Source organism: Carassius gibelio, chromosome B16 (assembly GCF_023724105.1).
Source record: "Carassius gibelio isolate Cgi1373 ecotype wild population from Czech Republic chromosome B16, carGib1.2-hapl.c, whole genome shotgun sequence".
In the NCBI taxonomy this organism is placed as follows: Eukaryota; Metazoa; Chordata; class Actinopteri; order Cypriniformes; family Cyprinidae; genus Carassius; species Carassius gibelio.
In genome coordinates, this window is record NC_068411.1 from 8,956,488 (window position 1) to 8,980,520 (window position 24,033).

General features: G+C 35.5%; 2 protein-coding genes across 5 annotated transcripts in view; both read right to left on the reverse strand.

Annotated features, from left to right (window-relative positions):
* Positions 1-1,378, reverse strand: part of LOC127975433 (regulation of nuclear pre-mRNA domain-containing protein 2) — a 28,122-nt gene extending 26,744 nt beyond the window's left edge. For all 4 annotated transcript variants that reach the window (XR_008157523.1, XR_008157522.1, XR_008157521.1 and 1 more), the window contains exon 1: positions 1,189-1,378. Coding sequence is in view for 1 of the 4 variants with exons in the window: in XM_052579480.1 (XP_052435440.1) it covers positions 1,189-1,339 (151 nt within the window). In the remaining 3 variants the exon portion in view is untranslated. The remainder of the gene's footprint in view (positions 1-1,188) is intronic.
* An 8,841-nt stretch (positions 1,379-10,219) lies between these two features.
* LOC127975431 (A disintegrin and metalloproteinase with thrombospondin motifs 16-like) overlaps positions 10,220-24,033 on the reverse strand; it is a 119,794-nt gene continuing 105,980 nt past the window's right edge. The window contains exons 20-23 of the mRNA XM_052579475.1: positions 22,236-22,424; positions 18,263-18,460; positions 14,946-15,093; positions 10,220-11,686 (exon numbers count right to left, since the gene is read on the reverse strand). Coding sequence (XP_052435435.1) covers positions 11,571-11,686; positions 14,946-15,093; positions 18,263-18,460; positions 22,236-22,424 — 651 coding nt within the window. The 3' untranslated portion in view covers positions 10,220-11,570. The remainder of the gene's footprint in view (positions 11,687-14,945; positions 15,094-18,262; positions 18,461-22,235; positions 22,425-24,033) is intronic.

Here is a 24,033-nt window from a genome sequence, read left to right on the forward strand (position 1 = left end):
TGCAAACATTTTTTTACTTATTATTTGTACAAAGGTTCAAAAACTGAAGAAAAAAAAGACACTATTTCATGTCATGTGCTTTACGGGGTTACAGCTACACACAATTAAATATAACTTTTTATAGTAAAATATTTAATTTCATATTACTGGTCTTTTTGTGAAGGACTTCATTCATTTGTTCCTTTATTTAGTCATCTTGCAATTTTGCATGTTTGATTATAGATTACATGTTTCATAAGGTTTGGGTAACATATGTCCAGTACAACGGTCACGGTCACGATCCAATCAACAGTTGATGGATAAAATCAAGTCCCAAACTACATTTTGCCTGTTTCGATGTCCCAAATAATAACTTTAACACATTTATCCAGAAGTAAGCTCAGCTACATACCATCAGAAGAAACACACATTTAATCAAGTCATCAAATAGCATCACTTTAAAGACTCACACGACTGATTCCGTCTTTGTTTAACACACAGTTGCTGCTTAACTAACAGAAACATACTTAAAGTGTACCTTTGCCTGCTGCAATTAACAGCATCCTAAAACAGTGATGGTATAGATAGATAGATAGATAGATAGATAGATAGATAGATAGATAGATAGATAGATAGATAGATAATGCACAAGGCTCTGGGCCAAAAAATGGATGAACTTACAAAACATAATATCAACATGATTTAAGCTTCGGTGCAATGTGCAAACACTGACTGCAGTCAGAGAAATACAGTTATTTATATCAGATATAACCTCTTGCTTGGTTAGTTATGTACAAATGAAAGGTTGCAGTCTTCAGTTGTCAATGGTCATGACAATCAAACACAGAAGAGCCAGCAAGAAACGCTTTGCCAGGCCAGACATTCATACTATCCCTAGATGACCACTGACACACGGGACTAACTTATACAGCAGTGTCGTGACCATCTGTATCACTATCTGAGCTCCACTCTCACGCATTAACGAGTTTGCATCATATCGGTTCATGCACAAGGCTAAAAGAACAGCAAACTTTGTGTTTTAAATGCCAGGCCTGTGGAATGATCCTGCACTCAGCTCAACACACACCAGACCCTAACATTACACAAAGCATTTGGCACAACATGCATTGATTGTCATCGGAGCTAGGTGTGTATCCAGATCCGTCAGTTTGTGTGTGTGTGTGTTCATTAGCAATGTTAGCAACTCACATTTCCTCAGCCACTTCACCCAGCAGCGCACGACGAGGCTGTGGTGTTTCTTGTTGTCGATGCACCACGAGGATAATCCCTGGATGGACTCCATCGTGTTGGAGACTCCTTGAAATCGCCGGTCCATCGATGACTCCAAAGCGGCCGCCATCGTCCCTTCCCTCCCCGCAGCGCCGCATTTCACCGGCAGAGGGCGACAGTGCGCGGAATTTTCTTCTTCTTCTTCTTCTTCTTCTTCTTCTTCTTGTTCTTCTTCTTTTACTTTTTATGGCGGTTGGCAAACCAGCTTTAGGTGCATTTACCGCCACCTACTAGGGTGGAGTGTGGAGCATTGACGGTAATGAAAACTAACTAGAGAAAAAAAAGGTAACTAACCTAAGTGGTAATTCTTCAAATCCTATTAATTACCTCTGTATCTTTGATATACCTAATTAATCTCTGAAACAGTTCTATATCCACATCTTTATTTAAAATGTTCTGAAGTGAGATCTGATTTGTTTCTACATAAATTGATTCTGTAAGTTGTAATCTTTCCTTATCATATCCTTTACATCTTATTAAAATATGTTAAACTTTTTCAGGAAGATCACATTTTACACAAAGTCCAGACTCATGTTTACCTATTATAAATAAAGATTGGTTAAGTGCAGTGTGTCCAATTCTAAGGCGAGATATTATGCGGTCTTCCTTTCTATTCCCACAAATTTCCAACTGTTCTTTGAATATTTTATAAATGCCGTCCTTTATTCTCACCATCCCATTTAATTTGCCACATATCTTTTAATGCTTTTTTAATTAGCCCTTTTATTTTGTAATTTACTCTTGGACTATTAAATTCTATGTCTGGACGTTTTAATGTTTTTATCTGATCCACCACTTCATTACCTTCTATACCTATATGTGCAGGTATCCATACAATGTATATATATATATATATATATATATATATATATATATATATATATATATATATATATATATATATATATTTTTTTTTTTTTTTTTGATTTTTTTTTTTTTTTTTTGATTGTATTCTGAATAAAATTTGTAAAATGTCTGACAAAATGTCTTGTCTAGTTGAGGATTTTCCGCTCTTTAAACTTGACAGTGCTGAAAACGAGTCGAACATATTATTACTTCCGGTATATTAATGTCTTCAACCCACTGAAGAGCCAAAAATATGGCAACCATTTCTATGGTATAAACTGACAGATGAATAGATGTTCTTTTTGATATTCTATACCTGAACTTTGGAACATAAATTGCTTCTGCTGTGTGTCCTGTTTCAGGATCTTTAGATCCATCTGTATATATATATATATATATATATATGAGTTTCTGATATATATTTCTGATCTAAATATTTCTGTACTATTGAACTTTTAGATTCTTGTCTATTTTTATAATATATACTCACTAAAACCTGAAAGTCAACTACGGGCATTGGGAATAACCATGGAGGTGTTACTGGCAACACAACAGTATTGCAAACATCAAAATTACTTATTCCAATTTCATGTGCCTCATTACTTGCTTTCCATTCAAAACTATTTATATTTACATATTCATGTTCCCAACAGTTTTCTAATACTTTTTTGACTGGATGTATTTCCGAATGCCCTTTTACAGTAGTCCAGTATACCAGTTTCAGCTTCAACCTGCGAAGCTCCAGTGGCATCTCATTCATTTCAACCTGTAAAGCTGGTGCAGGAGAAGTTTTAAATGCTCCACAGCATAAATGCATGGATTAACATTTCTGCATTTGACATTGAGAGCATAGGCCGTAATTTAGATATATTTTTGAGATGGAAAAATGCAGTTTCACAAATGCTAGAAACGTGGCTTTCTAAGGAAAGATTGCGATCAAGTAGCACACCTAGGTTCCTAACAGATGACGAAGAATTGACAGAGCAACCATCAAGTCTTAGACAGTGTTCTAGGTTATTACAAGCAGAGTTTTTAGGTCCTATAATTAACACCTCTGTTTTTTTTTCAGAAATTGCAGTAAGAAATTACTTGTCATCCAGTTTTTTTATATCGACTATGCATTCCTTTAGTTTTTCAAATTGGTGTGTTTCCCCGGGCCGCGAATAAATATAGCTGAGTATCATCAACATAACAGTGAAAGCTAACACCATGTTTTCTGATGATATCTCCCAAGGGTAACATATAAAGCGTGAAGAGTAGCGGACCTAGTACTGAGCCTTGAGGTACTCCATACTGCACTTGTGATCCATATAATACATCTTCATTCATTGCTACGAACTGATGGTGGTCATATAAATAAAATTTAAACCATTATCCTTTGGTTCGCTTTATCAAACACATCATTAATCATTATATTAAAAAGAATTGGACTGCATACACTATCTTGTGGGGTGCCATTTTCTATTGTGTATGTGCTTGATGACTCTGACCCTATCCTGACCTCTGGTTCTACTCTTAAAAAATCTTGGATCCAATTGAACATTTTACCTCCAATTTCCATTTTATTCAACTTAACTAAAAATCCTTCTTTCCACAGCATGTCATAAGCCTTCTCTATATCAAAAAAAAGGTTGCCAAAACAGATTCTTTGTTAACTTGTTAAATGGCCCTTTAAACTGGTTATTTTTGAAAACTAGTAGGCCTGTGCCACACTTTGCACTTAGGGAGGCATCACCCATTCAAATATGCCCCCTCGGATTTCTGAGCTAAGTGGGGTTTGAAAAGGACAAAACATATCAGGATAATATTTTCTATATTTGATACAATCACACCGGCGTGATTAGAACGTTCAGTGCGGCACAACATCAGCTGCTACATTCAAATCTGCATTCGCAGGCTGGCGCTGCGCATAATAACCAATCACACAAGATTCTGTTGAGCTTGTGAATGCAATGGCCAATCAGAGACGTTCAGATGAGTCATCGCTGAAACACTGTATTTTGTTCACTGAATTCTCTCATCGGAAACAACAAAGTGAAGATGTGTGTACAAGATATTCTTTTCACGTTGTAAAGAGCTTCAGTGATTTTAATGGTTTTGAGAGTGCTTTAAATGTTCTTTAATCGTGTAAATGTTCTTTGCTTTTTTCTGTACTATGAAAGCGTTATAATTAATAAATTGCAATGTTTTTATTAAATTGACATTAAATACAAAGCCTTATTTTTTTCTGTACTGATTGTGATTAAATAACTGTCCTACTCTCAATTTAACATCAGTAAATGCAGAAAAAACTATGTATTGTATTTCTGATTTAAAAGCATCGTATTCAAACATATTTATTTAAAATCTCATGAAATCTTTGTATTGAATGTAACACCAATTTGTAAAAATGTTAAATAAAATAAAACATATATACATTTTTTAAAACAGTTTCAGTATCAATGTATCAATCTGTATCAGTCACAGCCAATACATAATTTCCTAGAAAAATACAGTAAAATTATGTAATTATGAATGCAATAATTATTAGAACACACTTTTTTTTTTAGTTTAAAATGTGTAGTTTGTTGGAATTCGAAAATGTAAATAGTAATGTGTTTCAACATTAAATATATTTTACATATAACACATGCTACTATATTTAGCATTAGTTTTAGCAACAAAATGTATCATGCCTTTAATAATCTCCTGGTAAAGGAAAAAAAAAAAAAACTCACCTTTGCTTGTGGCTACTGAAAACCATTGACCAGCAATAGATCTTTTTGAGGTTTTCTTCAAAGAACTTAAACAATTTGTAAATAATTAAAGCTTTAAAGCTCGGCTGTCGCAAGACCAACAGCGAGACACACGAGGGCAGCAAACGATTCTCAGTGAAAGAAAGCAGTGTACAAAATGATCACAGCTGTCTGTCCCTGCACACTGATTCTGAGTGTTAACAACGTGTTTTAACATTCATATACCAATACAGGCCCTTTTAAATAAAGTTTTTAATTCTAATTTGCATCCAGTTTCAATATCATTCTTTAATGGTGTGAATGCATGCCTTTATGTTATACTGTGGCAAGTTTGATCCAGTAAAACTCAACGAAATCCACACGTGGCACTGAAATAAAATGCTCTCAATTCGCTTTATGACCATGCCAGCATTTAATCAACAACAACGATGCTCCATTAATCTTTCAAAAAATGCTTTTGGAGACAAGCCTTTATTTAAGAAGAAAAACCTTTTCTCTCTCTCTCTCTCTCTCTCTCTCTCTCTCTCTCTCTCTCTCTCTCTCTCTCTCTCTCTCTCCATGTAGCCTAATTATGGATGTAAACAGCCCAAAGCAAAGAAATCAATTAACAACAGTGAGTGGTTTTCTCTTTTTTTTTTTGCTAGTATTTGATTACTATTAATGTCCCCTTCACAGAACATGCACACAATGCCTACACCTGTATAGAGCAGCCAGCAGGTCTCACTTTGAGTTTAGGACAGAGATGTTGTGACACCATCAACAAGTTGTTTATTATCAATGTGCAAATTGTAAAAAGCAACAAAAAAACAAACAAACATGAATAATAATAAAATATATATATATATATATATATATATATATATATATATATATATATATATATATATATATATATATAGCCTACCAACCAAATCCCTCTTTGGAATATTTGAGGCCAGCGCATAACTGCGACCGAGTATAACCACAAAAATACTTCACTACACTACGAGAAGCATCAACCTGAACTTAATTTTGATTTAAAAATTCAACATTCTAGGAACGTTGATATGTAACATTCCAAGAACATAAAAAGGTCCAGTTTCCATATTAGTGTAATGTTATTTTAAGGTTAGTAAAATGTTCCTGCAACATTCTCTCAGTCATTCAAACACCTGTTGTGATCAAGCAAGAAAGAAAGAGAAATAAGAACAAAACTACTACTTTCTTCAGCCACAGTCTTAGGTGAACTGAAGATAAAGACTTTAAATCTCTCAAGATCTGAATAAACAACTCCACAAACAGCATTACCAGCTTCACTTGTAGTAATACTAACCAGAATGATTTTATTTCTGTCATGCATCTACAGAAGTTCTTATTGAGAATTCACAGAGGTTAAGATGTTGATGTCTTAATTAAAATATTTTTTTTTTAGATCACCATCATAGAGATTAGAGTGTGCTTCAGTTGTGCTCTAGACCCTCAACATTTGCTGCAAACACTATTTTCTGCAGTTGCAGTTGTTTTCAGAAAACATTTCTGCATATATAAATCAGATCAACAAGTCTGTTTTAATAACTACCAACTGACTGCACTAATATGGTTTAAATGACTAACTGATATAAAAATAAATAATTTGAAACACTATTGTGGTTCATACACTGATGTTTAACAGTGAATAAATATTGTTTCTGCTAACTTTTTGTTAAAAACATGTTTTAGATTGTTTATACACTCACAGACATCAACATTTGGCGTATTAAACACAACAATGGTGACATGTTTCATGCCAGCATACAAAACATGTTCATGGCTCCCAGCATGCATTGCTGCAATTTTTTTTTTTTCCGGGATTGTCACCACTGTTGAGGATTGTACAACAGCAATACAAAATACAACATTTTATTGTATTAATGCTACTGTAATCACAGCAACATTGCTGTATAAACACAGAATTGTATTTTATTAAATCAATAGTATATTTCTTGTATATTGTTTGCTGTAAATTTACGGCAATAAGTTGCCAGGAGTTTCCTGTAAAAATACAATAACTTTTTAACAGTGTAGTTAACAGATTTGTAATCAAATCTTTGCATAGCTGGAAACCCTGGTAACTAATAATGCCTTGGATAAAAACAGTTAATCGAAAACAAATAAAGCACATAAAACGCAAATATGAAATAAAGGAGTAATGGAATAAGCATGTGACCTGAACTCCTGAAACACTGGTGTCTCATATTTTAAAGCGGTCAGGGTAGCACTTTATTTTACAGTCCTGTTCTTCATGTACATATTATGTACTTATTATATTAATTACAATAACTATGTAATAACTAAGTAGCCTACTTACCCTGAACCTACCCCTAAACCTAACCTTACCCCAGGTAGTTACCTTGTGTTACCAGAACTTTCTTAGATAAATACACTGTAAGTACACATACTGTAAAATAAAGTGCAACCGCAGTCAGTACAATTTGTGAAAGAAGTCAGTTAAATCTTTATTTGTGTGAAAATATTCCTATGTAACTCCCTTTTCTGGTTACTCCCCAACACTGTGTGTAACAGGAATACTCTCCCAGATCCATATGATGTTGTTCAGTTCCACATTAACGTAATGCTCAGTGGAAACACATTGGATTGAACTATTACCAAACATCCTCTGTGTCTGATGACGGACCCAGAACGGTTGGTGAGATCATCTTCACGATGGCCAGAATGAGCAGATCACAGCTGACCAGCTATAAATCAGCTCTGCCTCTCTCTCTCATTCAGATCCTCTTCTCTCTGCTGCTTGATCTGTCCTTGTGTCCATACTGTTACTATACTGTACTGTTGTGTTGTGTGTGATGCTGTTACAGAAACTCCTTCAGTTCTAGTCCTGGATCTGATTCCCAAAGGAGGAATAGTTCACTGAGCTCATCTCGTTTTCTTACTGTCTATCTGAGTGCATATTATTATTATGCAACAAAAGAACGAGAAATACAAATACAAAGACAGAATAAGACCAAATACAATGAGGGTTACATACATTAATCCAAAGCATATGTTAGCTTATGATAATCACACCATGAAAGAGTCTTACATTCAATAAAATTATTAGTTTCCTAAAGGGGTCATATGACATTGCTAAAAAGAACATTATTTTGTGTATTTGGTGTAATGCAATGTGTTTATGTGGTTTAAGGTTAAAAATACACATTATTTTCCACATAATGTATATTATTGTTTCTCCTCTATGCCCCGCCTTCTGAAATGCATCTGAAAAGTGAGGTGCTCTGATTGGCCAGATATCCAGTGTGTTGTGATTGGCCGAATATCCCAGCACGATGAGACAAAAACAATACAATTTCTAGTTGTGTCCTCTTTGGGAAGGACAAACAAAGTAGCTTCACTTTCACAATAAAACAGTGTCTCCATGACATGACGGAAGCAACAATACTACAGCGAGAATAAAAGTCACGTCTTCTTTCTTTGTATGAATGTTTGGCTGGTGTTATACAAGTCTCCCCACATCGTGACCGAGACATGTGGGGGGTGTTTAAATGAGGTGTTTTAGGGGGGTGTGATTGACTCTTAACTTTAAAGAAATATATTTTATTTAAAGCTTTAATCTTTGAAACTTTACTGATATCCTTTATGCACCAAGAGCTTGTAACACTCCAAAGAGAAAGGAAAACTTGTAATCACACCATATGACCATTAAAGAGTTGAGATATAGATATATATATATATATATATATATATATATATATATATATATATATATATATATATATATACACACACACACACACACACAAACACACACACACACACACTTTTCTTAAAAGAAAGAAAAAAATGTTTTCTTTGGAAATATACATTTATGAATGTAAAATTAGGCAAGAGATAGCACTACATTAAGAATACATTTAAAGTGAGAAGGGTCTAGATTAAAGGTTTAACCAAAAACAAACAAAAAAACGTTCGGACAAAAATATTTTTGAGTATATTTTGATATTCCACTTTAGACATTCTCCTAACGATAAGTTACTTTTAATAGAATAATAACACATTTTTCTTGTAGAAGTCAAAAATCTTCCCATTCTATATCACTATTTATATTATCCAAAAAACTTACACAAGCAGGTAAAGAAATCTGAGATCTATTAATAATTGAACGAATGTCTTTGTTTGACATGGTATTGGAGTAAGTGCATATTAATGTACACAATTTAGTTTCCTGTTTTTGAAGTACCTTTTTCTGTCTTCCTTTGCAGCATTCAGCTGGACCCCCATTTGTCCTACTTTTAAGATAATCATTATGTAACACTTTATGCAATTGCATACAATTAATTGTTTAAATATGCAATGTTTAAGTTACTATGAAGTGACACATTTCAGACACAATATGTCAGTACCAAGTGTTTTTGCTCTATTCCGTTATAAAAACCAAATTAAATATACACCTCTCCAATTCACTGTGTAGTGTTTTGTTCCTGAATAATTCAGCATTTTTTGACCAGATCAACTGAGTCAGTGATTCAATGGCCCATTCACTTGCTTTTTCCTGAATTATTCAGCTGTTCTGAACAAATTGGTTGAATTAATAATTCAGTTATTCATTGGGACAGTGATTTCCCATCAGCTGGCAGTTTTAGTTTCATATTTAAAGTATAGGTAATACTTTAGAATAGGTAACAGATATTAGTTGCTTATTAGAATGCATATTACTAGATTATTAGCCATGTAATAGTGCTAATTAAGAACATATTAATGCCTTATTCTACTTGACCTTATTCTACATCCCTAATCTTACCCAATACCTAAACCTAACAACTACCTTACTAACTATTAATAAGCAGCAAATTAAGAATTTATTGAGAAAAATGTCATAGTTAATAGTTAATAAAGGGTTACCAAAGTATAATTTCATTTTCCCCCAACACTGCATATTTCTATATTTTAAAGGTTTTATATTTAAAATGTTAGTCATATATTAAGCCATTGTAAGGCCAGTGTAAATGCATTCATGACACCTCTGAGCTACATTAAACAGTTTGTGTAAATGCACCTAAATGCTGCTTCTGTGCCATATCTGATTGCATTCTTTGCAGTGAATGGGTGCCATAAGAAAGAGAATTCAAACAGCTGATAAAAATCACATTGATGAGACACTGATGCAATGCTACATTTCTACCAATCTGATGAAGAAACAAGCTCAGCTACATCTCAGATGGCCTAATTTTCAACCATTCCTTTTAATAAGGTTTATTTAAGGGTGCACAGAGTTTGAATATTTGTGTTTTGTAAAGGCTTTCCACCATTACTACAGAGTCAGTCAGAGCCGATGCTGATGATTTGATCAATACAGCATCGCAGCAACAATAAAGACCATCGTGTAATTATTAAGTGTAAATATCAGACTGTTTTCATCTGGTTTATTGCTTGCGATAGCAGCATTTGTTCTTGCCTCACCAGCTCCACATACAGAATTGCTTCAATAACACTCAGAACATTCATCTAAAAGACTCTAACAAAACATGGTTTAAGTCTTACCGAATGCCATGAGACATTAATAACATGAAGTGATCTATGTGTTTTCTGTTAAAGTCTTCACAGAGCTGTATGTAAGAAGCCAGTGAAAAGCTCACAAGTCATATTAATTCCTGAACGTGCTCCAGCGGCCTCGTCTGACTCCATCTGGAAACAATAGCACATGAAGAAGAAGAAAAAGCTCTGACTCAGCGTCAGCAATCTGCATATCTGCTTCCTACATCCAAGACAGAAAGACAACACAGCCTGTAATGTGATGGCAATGTGACATGCATCATGTTCAATAAGAACTGCCATTTAAAACAAACCCTGCATCCACTCTTCAGTATAACGATTACATCCATCTACTGCTGCTGTACTACAAATGCAAATACTGTAAAAGATGGAAGTCATTTGTGCGACGCAGCTCTCTTCAAACCCCACATGTGCCGCATCTCTCCATCAGACCAAAGACAGATTTACAGTTCTTGGCGGTCGAGCTGTTGCTAAAATCGTCGTGCGAAGAGAGCTGACGTTGTTAAACGTGACACTTCTTACAGATCATTAAACTAGTTTAATTGGCATTTTGTTTTCCTCCAAAATAATGAAACCCAAACACATAACAGTGCTGTGAAGGCATAATTAAACACAAAAATAACCAATCGTGCAACTATACCCGAAGATGAACAGGAACATAAAAAACGTATGTTACAGCAAAAGAGCATTCTGGTATACTGCAGTATTGTTAATAAATAAGAGAATGAATATCAATCATACAAAAGCGCTGAATCATTGTCATGTTAATTAGAAAACCTGTTAAGCAACAGCTGCTCGGCTGCCATTAATATCAACATATAGCACCAAACATGACTGTAGCTCTACTACCTGACGCCATATTCTCCACAGTGAGATGCATTGAGCCCATGTTCATGGAAAAACACAACACATGTCCATGCATCTGGACACATGGATTTAGTCTAGCCTATATCCAGAGCCACACTCTGTGAAACACTGTGAAAGGAGTCTTTGCACTCTCGCTGACATGCTGTCGCCTCCAGAGGGCTTCGGCGATGATGTCATTTCCTGAAGAGAGCGGCACACTGACAGTCTCGCTGGCAGTGTCATTCTCCAGACCAGTCGCTCTGAGTCTTTAGTATTGTCTTTGTGTTCAGTATGAGGGCATGGCTCCGCTCCATCCAGGGCTCAGAAGTCAAACATCTCGAGAAGTTCTTATGGGTTCGTGTGCGAGCAGGACTTGCAGCATTGCTTCCCGTAGAACTTGTGGTTGCAAACGCCATGCTGCGGCACCAGATAACACCAGCTGAAATTATCCTTACAGACCAAATCTGCACAGAGAAACACCGATGTTACACAGAAGTATGGGATACATGTCTGTCACACTTCAGCTTACTAATAGTCAGTAAGGCAGTTGTTAGGTTTAGTCTGTTGTGAGAGTAGTTTGTGATATTCAGTTCAGGAACGAATCATTCGATGTAACCGGATCTTTTTGAACCAGTTCACCAAATCGAACTGAATCATTTTAAATGTTTCGCGTCTCCAATACACATTAATCCACAAATGACTTAAGCTGTTAACTTTTTTTAATGTGGCTGACAATCCCTCTGAGTTCAAACAAACCAATATCCCGGAGTAATTCATTTACTCAAACAGTAAACTGACTGAACTGCTGTGAAGAGAGAACTGAAGATGAACACAGAGCCGAGCCAGATAACGAACAATAGACTGACTCGTTCACGAGTGAAGAACCGGTTGCATCGGTGTTCGGATCACCAGTAGTTCTTTCGGACAGTTCGATTCAATAAACCAGTTGAAGAAAACGGTTCACTGGTTCTTTTGCGCTCGACGTAATGGCGTCATTGGCGATGATTGGCCTTGAAGGGGGAAGTCGTGGCCTAATGGTTAGAGGGTTGGACTCCCAATCGAAGGGTTGTGGGTTCTAGTCTCGGGCCGGACGGAATTGTGGGTGGGGGGAGTGCATGTACAGCTCTCTCTCCACCTTCAATACCACGACTTAGGTGCCCTTGAGCAAGGCACTGAACCCCCAACTGCTCCCCGGGCGCTGCAGCATAAATGGCTGCCCACTGCTCCGGGTGTGTGCTCACAGTGTGTGTGTCTGTGTGTTCACTGCTCTGTGTGTGTGCATTTCGGATGGGTTAAATGCAGAGCACAAATTCTGAGTATGGGTCACCATACTTGGCTGAATGTCACTTCACTTAATGGTTAATGGTTGATTCAAGCCTTCGGTTTACCCGCGCTCATAACACTAGCACAGAATCAATCACCAAAAGAATCAGTTCAGTTCAGACGCTCTGTGTGTCGGTCTGCTTCACGCTGAATCACACATGCGCAGTATCATCAGCTCCTCGGTTCACGAATCGGGCGCGTCTGACTGAAACGGTTCTTGACTCGAGTCAGTCTGTTGTTTGTTATCTGGCTCGGCTCGATGTTCATCTTCAGTTCTCTCTTCACAGCAGTTCAGTCAGTGTACTGTTTGAGTAAATGAATTACTCCGGGATATTGGTTTGTTTGAACTCAGAGGGATTGTCAGCCACATTAAAAAAAGTTAACAGCTTAAGTCATTTGTGGATTAATGCGTATTGGAGATGTGAAACATTTAAAATGATTCAGTTCGATTTGGTGAACTGGTTCAAAAAGATTCGGGTTACATCGAATGATTAGTTCTCGAACCGGATATCACAAACTGCTTTGTTTTGAACTCTCTCACAACAGACACGGAAGAGAAGACAATACTGAATAAAGTCGTAGTTTTTGCTATTTGTGGACCAAAATGTATTTTCGATGCTTCAAAATATTCTAACGGACCCTCTGATGTCACATGGACTACTTTGATGATGTTTTTCTTACCTTTCTGGACATGGACAGTAGAGCTGAAGATCTTTGCCCGAACCCGTCGGGACCCGATGGGTTCGGTCGGTTTCGGGCTTAATTTCTATCATCTTATGCGGGCTCGGGCCGGGCTCGGGCTTGCGCTCCGGTTTGCGAGGTAAACGAGCAGTCATGTGATGTGTTTCGATTAGCAAGAGAAAGATGTGAAAATGCATGCTGAGCAGGTGTAAAGGAGGCTTGCCTCTGGTGATTACGTTTTGGTTGCACCAGCAACTAAAGCAAACTCTGAGGTGTGGAAAAGTTTTGACCTTGTTTATAATGAGAATAATGAGTGAATAATGACGCACCATCAGTGAGCGCAGGAACGCGCTGAAGACATCTACAGTGGATTCAATCATTTTCCTCCACATAAACATGTAAACCTAGCCTAATCTCTGTGAGTAAAGGTTTTTCAAATGATAACTAAATATTCATTGAGTCTTAAATGCATAATATTGACAGAGTATTTACGCTAATGTTGGCATTATTCTTTTATTAAATAAAGCAAATCCGGCGGAGCCTTTATCTTAATTTCGTTATTGCCAAATACCCATCTTAATTGAAAATTTATCTTAATTTAATGTTTTTTTTAAATGACTAGTTTTTATTGGTGCGTTGGTCTATTTATAGGTTAAATGAGCCTATGTCTAGAATGCTGAGATGTTACGATGTGACACAGGACTTTTTTTATTTCTTTATTCCAACTTCCAAGTGGTCTAGTCTATGTTAGTTATGAGTAAATTATGTTAAAACATGAATAAATTGCTCATTGTTGGCAGAAGGCAAAAGAGCTGTGTGCGTGCGCACATTTGAATAATGTCGGGCTGTAAACGGGTTCGGGCTTTAAAAAAGCTGTCAATAAAAAAAAAAAAAAACTTGTCGGGCTCGGGCCGAAACCTGTCTGGCTCGGGTCCTGTCGGGCCTAACTTTTAAGGCCTGATTACAGCTCTAATGGACAGTAGACCGTACACACAGCTTCAACGGAGGGACTGAGAGCTCTCGGACTAAATCTAAAATATCTTAAACTGTGTTCTGAAGATAAAAGGAGGTCTTACATGTTTGGAACGACATGAGGGTTATGAGTTATTAATGACATAATTTTGATTATTGGGTGAACTAACCCTTTAATATGTGCTTTATAAAGACAAATAAACAGCCAATATCCAAGTAATACGCATGCTAACGAGCAAACAGTTAGAACCCAGGAGAATTGGTCTCTAAATTAAAGTGTTACCAACAAGGGCTTTGTGCATTTTGACCATTTCATTTCAACTGATTTGTAAATCACAATAAATAATAAATAAAAATAAATAATTTTTATATTTAACTTTAATTCATTTTCATTATAGTTTTAGCAATTTTAGTACTTATAGGCGTAGTACTTATTTTTAGCTTAATCTCCAAGGGATTTATTTTTCAATTAAGTTTTTATGGTATTTTTGATCTAATTTTTTATTTCAGATTTCAACCATATACAGTATGTGTGTGTGTGTGTGTGTGTGTTTGTGTGTGTGTGTGTGTGTGTGTGTGTGTTTGTGTGTGTGTGTGTGTGTGTGTGACCCTGGAGCACCAAAGCAGTCTTAAGTCTCTGGGGTATATTTGTAGCAATAGCCAAAATATTGTATGGATCAAAATTATTTTTCTCTGATTACATAACCAGTATTATGTCATCATATCATGTCCCAGCTCACGACAGACCTTTCTTCTGTGGCTGAGGGCAGAATGCAGTGTTGCAGGCCTGGGACATCACAGGCTTCATCTGGGGGACACAGCCAGAGGAGGGACGTCCGTGAAGGAGACACTGCACGGAGCGCACCTGAACACCTCCTCCACACGACACCGTGCACTGCAGACCAACACAAAACATTAGGGATGTAACCATATCATCAATATCGCCATAGCAAAACTCTCTCCGTATTATCATGGTCACATTACGACATGAAACGATAGGTCTTCCGGGCAAAAAGAGTGGTTTTGCATTTTTGTAAGGATGTTTTCACTGAATTTTGAGTTTTCTGTCAAAATAAAAGCTCTACTGCCATTTCCATCAAAATAAAAGCATGAAAGGGCATTATGAATTCCTGACAGCTAGCAGTTTAAAGCCAAACCAAATTCAAAATATCTTTCAAGTGTAGAAATCAGGAAAGAAGTATTGTAATTTTTCTACAGAAGTGTAAAGCAAGTGAAATTAACTGCTGGGAGTACATGTGAGACCACACTCAAGAGTGTGAAAGTGTTAAAATAGGAGTGTTAAATTAACACTGAAGCAGATTTAAAGTTAATGAGGTAATTAAGTGATTAATTGAGTGATGATTGACCATTATTGACGAGACCTGATGTTAACATGCAGAATCAACAAAGATGAAAATCACAACTATGTCACCATTATAGTGGTCAGTGTTTGGTTTAATTGTGCTCTTGAGCCTTAGATTTTAAAAGTCAGATTTGGTTTGGCTGTTACAACTGAATTGTAACAAATAGACAAGAAAAAATCAAAACATGGGCATTTGACCTGAATCACCAAACCCATCTAAAGTCTAAATGGATTTGATTGACCTCATTGAGTATAACAACCCTGTGATTGTACAGTTCCCGCTAATTAAAAGTATTTCTTGAAAGTTGTTCTGATAATAAAAAAAAAAAGCTTGTTTTAGGCACACACACATACATCACAAATTAGTGTAGGAATCTCAACAACGGTTACAAACAGTATATTCAGAAAAAACAGATCAACTCTACTAAAAGTTTCACAGGTTGATTCTTGATGTTTGCATGTCTAAAGAAAGACTCTTTTGAAAGATTTTTGAACAAACAACTTTTAAGAAATTCCTCAGATTGTATCTAAAATGCTGGAAATACATTGTTGAAGAATCACAGTGCTGCAATAATCAACAATGTAACTTTAACTCAGTAATTCAGGAAAAACAATACTCTTTGCTTGTCCATCAGTTTTATAACTCAGTTATAACAGGCAATTAAAATCTGACTTTAACATTTTAGGGGTCAAGAGCCCAACTAAACCAAACACTGACCACTATAATGGTGACCTAAAAATAGTGATTTTAATCTTTGTTGATTCTGCATGTTAACATCAGGTCTTGTCAATAATGGCCAATCATCACTCAATTAATCACTTAATTATCTAATTAACTTTAAATCTGCTTCAATTAATTCAATTAATTTAACACTCCTATTTTAACACTTTCACACTCTTGAGTGTTGTCTCACACGTACTCCCAGATGAGTTCATTTCACTCAGATTTTTTTGCTTTGTGAAATATTAATTTCATTTATTTTACAGTGCAATTGTTTTGTAATATTTGGCTATTACCAGGGCCACTAATGGCCAAATGGGTGCCCTAAGCAGGACTGCATTGTTGTGCCCCCTTCCTCAAATATGATGATGAAAAAAAAAAAAAACCTACTTGGGGGTGAAAATAGAACTTTAATCAAATAAAAAAGTAAATTAATAAATGTTATTATTTAAAAATTACAATTGTAGCTCTTGACATTTACCTTTGGCTATAACTTTATTATGACTCTAATTTATTTTATAGTTTCAAACATTCAGAAATCATGCAAAATAAAATTAAACAGTTTTACTATAATAAAACCATGGTTTATTCTTGTAAGGGTTGTGATATGTGAAGTTTTTTTTTTTTTTTTTTTTTTTTTTAAGAAATTATAAAGGCTGTGTCATCTATAGCAAAAGGTGGCCAAACCTGAAAGATTAAGTAAATATTTGAATGAAATGTTTGGTCAGTAGCCTAAACAAGGATTTGATTGTCCTGTAAGTGTAACAGCAGCAATCACATGGCATTTGGCTCCCTATTTGCCTACATTATGCATTTTATTTATTTTTGTTATTTTTAACCAATCATTATTGCCTCGTATTTTTATATAATGCATTTTAAAGACTATTGATGGCTAAGGTCTGTTTTTATAGCAACAACAACAAAGCAAAAAAATACAGAATATTAATACTTATTTGTAAATTATTATTTGAAGTAACAAAGCCATGGTTAATTTGCAGTTACCATGGCTACAAGAACAATGATTTGGGGTGTTATAGTTAAAACCATGGGTCATTTTTGTAAGGGAACCTGAAAAAACAAAAACAAACAAACAAAAACCCTTCCCCAGGAATGTGCCTGAAAGTGATAAACGGGCCTTGTTATCACCTAAATGATTTATAATTTATTTTAAATAAATATAAAAAATTTATAAGGTGTGCATTTTAGCCGACATCTAAATGGACACATTACAAATGTTTTATGACTGCAAGTATTTCTCATCAAATGATATTGAGCTTCATATTTGCTTTTGAGCCCATGTGAAAAAGTAGCATAATTTACATATGATTTACAGTTTTAATAAATATCAAACATTCAATTCAATTGTGCATTATAGCTGTCACCTAGATTAACAATTACAGTTGATTTTATGACCGTAAGTCATTCTCCTCAAATGCTACTTACGATAAAAAAGTGTATACCAATATCACATGTAACTTTAGACATGGTCCCTAAATTTGAGACTCTTTTTCAACCTGTAAGTGTTTTTTATTTTGAGACTCTTTATACCTTTGTTTTTACTTTCTTTAGTTGTCTTTTCTCTGCGCCAGATTGCTGATGTCCCTTACTTGGGCATAGATGTCCATCCATCAATTATGAACATTTAGCCGCAAACATGAGGTGCGAGCGGTCACGAGCACGGATGGGAAAATGGAGCATGTTTTTTTTTCACTGTCCCTACGCAGACAGTGTACTGGCTATTACTGTCATTGTTGTTATGTTGAATGTAATGAAGACTGAGACAGTTAAGCAAGTTAATTCACTTACTTTTCTCTGACTCAAGTTAATATCATGGGTCAGAGTTTTTAATTTTGAACTCTCAAAGTGCATTAGATGGAATAATTTAACTTTAAAATGTACAACATTAACCCCCCCATCCCCCTCAACACAACATCAAGTTCCTTTGCTTTCTGCAGAGCTCATGGCCGAGGGAAGACCTGCCTGAGACCACGGGGAGGAGTACCAGTCCACTCTGCTCTGAGGACAGTCTGACAGGACACAGGTTCTCTGGAGATCCATGGAGGGTTTGGGCACATGCTGACACTTTCTGGCTGACAATTCTCTGTATTTTCCTGCGACATCCTTCTCTGCGCACTTCACAACACGCAGCTGAAGGCCCTTACCACAGGACACTGAACACTGAAGAGAGACAGAGAGAACATCACAGCCCTCGGTCAGCTCAAACACACGTCTGTGCATCAGAAAATGTGCTTAAGATCATGGGCTCAATTTTCTGAAAATGCATGAATTTATATATATAATGAATGCAGTGGCAGTTAAGCATCTGCCAAATAGCATTTACACATTTATGCATTCAGCAGATGCTTTCAAACAAAGTTTAGTTTAGGGACCAATTCTCACTATTAACTAGTTGTTTATTAGCATGCATATTTCTAACATATTGGTACTTATAAAGCACATATAAATGCCTTATTCCACATGAACATATTTCAGATCCTTTAATCCTTAAACCCCATACCTAAACTTAACAGCTACCTTACTGAATATTATAAGCAGAAATTAGGAGTTTATTAAGGAAAAAGTCATAGCTAATAGAGACAATTGGTCCCTAAAAGACCAGTTATTTTTTGCAAGTGCACTTGTTTAGTGTTGGTTTGGGGTTGTGAAGTGGTTATGCAGTGATGGAAAAGGAGTCTAAAGCTGTTTCTTGAATGTTGTGATGGTTTCAGAAGTCCAGGTGAAGGTTTGCAGCCCGTGTGCCATGTTGTAAAGGAACAAGGTGTACCAATTGTTTAAAAATGTAACACGTGCTGTAGCTGTACACTTAAAAAATTCACATTAGTTGAGAAAATGTAAAAAAAAAAAAAAAAAAAAAAAAAAAAACCTTGATGCAGTAAGACTTTTTGAGTTCTCTCAATAATAGTTTTTAACCTCTTCTCAGTAAAGATACTTTGGTTAGCCAGTGTAAATTTGTTTGTTCATGCAATACTAATTGCCTTATTTTGCTATTAGAAACAAACAAACAAACAAACAAATTTTTGTCGTAGAGGTAATTATTATTTTTTTTTTCTGCTTCCTGGAAGATAAAAGAATGTGGAAAAAGTCACCACACTACCAAAATTATGTTTGTTTACGAACGACAAACCTTAAAGACTAAGATATCCAGAAAATAGATATAAGTGGTTGAACATTATCTAGCCTAAAAAATAGACACACAAACCTCAAGAAAGGTGGCAATCAACAAATATAAGATGAGCTCTTATCAACTAACAATAATGACAAAACAACAACAACAAGTTTAACTGAATCCAGCAAACAGCAAAACAATAATCCGATAACAGTAACTGCATAATTTATTAATGCTGCAATGCATGCTGGGTATTGTTCATTTCATTAATGAAAACTATGAAGAAAATGTTAGTTGACAAGCTTTTTTCCCCATGACTAAGACAAGACGACAATAAGGTCACTCAATGATAACTAAGACTATATCAACATGCAATTTCGTTTACAGAATAAGCAGACTAAAATGTATTACAAAAGATAAAAAAAATTTACCAAACAAACTATTTTTATTTTCGTTAATAAAGGAGACAAAATGTTATATGCTCTTTAGACTAATTTCAGTGTTTGCAAACAGTGATGATGTTTTTTCCTGGGCGGAGCCAATCTGGTGGCAGAAAATGACAGTTTTAACATAGCAGTCATGTTACATTTGCGATTGATATGTTGTTTTATTAAAATTTTACAACATGGAAATGTGTAGCTGGACTACTGCGTCTTGAGCTGCAGAACTGTAGGAGGCTGGTATGTAACGTTACAGCTTTTTTCCACGCTGCGCTGGTTTAAAAAATAATAATTGTCTGCTCGTCCGGCACTTTGCAACAACAAAGCCTAGTTATCGGCAGCGACTTTAAGCATGTTCCCTATAACACAATTATTCTATAATACTATGTTTTCAACAGCTGCTCAGGTCCACATTTTAAGCCTGCTGGAGCACATTAAGCAGCAGCAGGACCAGCTGGTGGCCAAGGTCAATCCCCTGAGCAACAGGGTGCTCAAGAGCCAGAGTGTCCTGAATGCATTCAGCTGCCCATCGAATCACTGGAAGCGGGGGATGAGCTTTTTGTAAAAATTACACATGTGCATGTGGTTGATGAGCTGATGCTGTGACTGTACCTCTCTCAACCACAAACGCCCTCTTTAATCACTTTTTTTGCTCTCTTCTCTTTAACTTTTGACAGAACCTGAAATGTTTTTAACCGATGCGACCGATTAGTACAGACCAAAACTCGACCATTTTTTTGCAGCAATAATCAGCCAAATTTGCGAGTCCGTTCAGTGGCATTTGTTTACGTTCAGTGCCTCCAAAATATCCGACTTCCGGATTGAAGACGCGTCGTGAAAACCCTCTATAGTTTCAATAAAATTGATTTTTTTTGTATTTGAGACTCAAAATGTTTCATAAAATGGAAAACATGCAGTTGCATTTTTACAGTGTAAATGTGAAATATAAGAGGCCTGTGATAAATTATGAAGCTATCCTTTAGGAGCACCTATCATGGAATTTTGAAATTTACCTTTCATGTAGTGTGTAACATAGATCTAAGTGAACAAAAACATCCTGCAAAGTTTGAAATATCATCCCCTTGGGATTATAAGGTTCTATCTGCGTTCTGAGTAGTTTTGAGATATTGAGCTTTAAAGTTTTTGTGTTCCAGAGACTTCTGTAGATAGAACCTTTTTGTTTTTTCAATAAAAAAATCCCAAAATGCACACAACTTAAAATAAAACATCACATAATGTAAATAAATGGTCACAGAATAAGAATATGTGAATAACTACATTTTGACAAAAATGTCAGATAGAACCTTATAATTCCAAGGGGACGATATGACAGTGCACCGTATATAAAGTTATTGTCTTTCAAAAGTAAGAGTCGACTCTGAGTCATTTTTATGAATCGTTAGAAGACCGAAGCTCTTTCTCTGACTAGATGACGTCAACTTGTCAAGTTATTTGAATACGATACGCCCACTTATCGCGCTCCAAGACGCCAGCGAAAACTAGAAAACATCATGGCTGTTCTGTTCTGAAGTGCGACTCAAAAGCAAACTTTTTTCATCTACCCAAGGATGAGCATTTGAAGACTAAGTGGCTACAATTAATATATACAACTGTACCACAGAGGTATAGTCCGAGCCTTGTGCTTCGTTCACGCCATTTTGAAGAAGATTGTGTTACCAACTTAAATGCAATCAAACTTGGATTCGCGAGCCGGCTGATATTGAAGGAAGGTTCAGTTCCAAGTGTATTTGCATCAGGTTCCTCCTCCGTATCACAACCTGTAAGTGTTATTAATAATTGTTGCTTTTATGTTTTATGTAGCCTGCTTAATAATTGTTTGGTTTGTTGTGTAAGCACCGTTTATCTTCTAGTTCTTCAATGACAATTGTATTGAGATGTGTGAATAGTTTGTCGTTGTTTTCGGAGTTTTCTTTAAGAATAGAGTCATACCTCATAGTAACGTAACATTACTGCATTTTTTTTTGTTTGGTAAAAACGTTATGTTTATGCATCTAGTTAATGCAAACAAAGACTCATTGTGCTTTTACAATATAAACTCTGGGTTATAATCGCTAACGTCACGTGAAGGCGGGGTTTTGAAAAGTGAATCACTAAATTAATCATTTGAGAATCGCTGTCAAAACAAGTAAAAATAAATGTATATTATAAGAAAACTAAAGTCTTTTTTTGTCATTGCATGCATGCAAAACTGTTGTCGGGGACTTCTAAAACAATATTTGGAACATTTTAGATGCCATAATAAGTGCTCTTTAAATTGCTATTATTACAAGGACAATCACTTCAGGGCAGCGTTGGGTTCCTACTCCAAATATTTGCTTTCACACCACATCACCACAGTGTACACAATGCAGTGCAAGGGTTTTACCGGTTGCCAGGTTGAGACGAACCACTGGGCCTTGCGCTGTTTGTGGCAGCGTTTGATCACGCAGGTCTCTTGACTGCTGGGTTTGGGCAGAGCGGCACAGGAGGCATCTGGCAGCACACGGGAGTAAGAGTCACTGCTCACACACACCACTGCTCTCTTCATCACCCCCTTCCCACATTTACGAGAACACTGGGGGAAACATTCAGACAATAATCTTCAATGAAGTTTTAACTGGGGAATTAGTTGTGCATTTAGTTCCTGTTTGTTTACATTCTGCTGGTCGGTGGATACAGTATCACACAAAACAAGAAGTCTTCTGTTACAGATGCACTATTCACAACGAGCCATAATTAGCTTATTTTGCAAACATTTTCACACTTATGCAACACAGTTTTCTCTAGTAAAATGTGTCTGATAATTAACTGGAGTATTTAATCTAAAATTCTGAGAAAAAAAAAAAAAAAAAAAACTTTTTAAATGAGGGGGAAACTGCACCTTGAAGTCAAACTGAATATAAATGAAGTAAAAAGTGCATTGTCTAGAAATTTATCAATGTATTAAGTTAATATTCTGGGAATGATTGTTATGTTCTGGGTCAAATTAGATTAATTCAGTATAATTAAAGCAGTAAACCTTCAATGTGAATACTTCTCACATATTACAAAAAAGCAAACATGAACTTTTTTAAACGTGTATTTTTTCACAAAACGAGAATATTATAATTTAATATTTTTAGGGATGTACAGTACTATACTATATTTTGGCCGATGCCGATACTGATATATATTTTCCTTTGTTCTGAAACAACAAATCTCTCCTGTGCAGAAATTATAAACAAATATATATATATATTTTACTTTGGTTAGTTTTGAGCAAAACCCTACTTATTAAAATATATAATACAAGACATTGAAAGCTTTGAAAATAACTATAATTAATTCAATCTCTGCGTTTTATTTTATTTTTGATTTTTTAAGACTTAATAGATGGTCTAAAGAAAAAGAGCTGTAAACATTTAAAAGGTCTTTCAAGCTCATTGTATTTAGGTTTTCATAATCCATTTGAAAAAAAAAAACATATTAATGAATAAATATTTACGTCATTTTTGTAATTTTTATTTTTTTTATTCATGTAGGCTATAGCATCTGGCCTTTTAATCATAGCATTCTCGTGATTTATTTTATGACCAATTATTGCTTTATTTATTCCTAAACACAAGTTTTTGTGGGTGTCTGTGAAGATGCCTTTAACCATGAAATTTGTAATCACAATCAAAATAGGCATTTTGTACAAAACACCTCAGAGTGTCAAAACTTATCAGGCATGTTCATGACCCTAAATGAGAAATAGTTACACAATTTCAAGAAAATATACCAGTATTTTTCACAAATCAGAAATGTATTTGGGTCAAACGGCCCTTAATTTAACATAATATAAGAACTGATTGACTTTCTCTGCAATTTAAAGAAATATATACATTTTAACACACAATATGTTGTGGTTTATATTTTTAAGTTTATAGTATCTAGCTGTTAGCTTAGTAACATGCAGAGCATTTCTGTCATTTACATAGCAAGGTAGTTGTCTATGTATATATAGAGTCAAAACTAATTTACCTCGCAAACATTCAACATCTCTCACATTGTGAAGGTTTATTCACTTTAGTTTAGAAAATGGTAATAAAGCATGACAAGAACTCAACTGTTCTTGATGCAGTTAAACTGTTAAGTTAAACTGTTTCAGAGGCAATTCTTCTTGACAATGTCATATAACTTTGATGGAAAGGTGTGTAATGAAT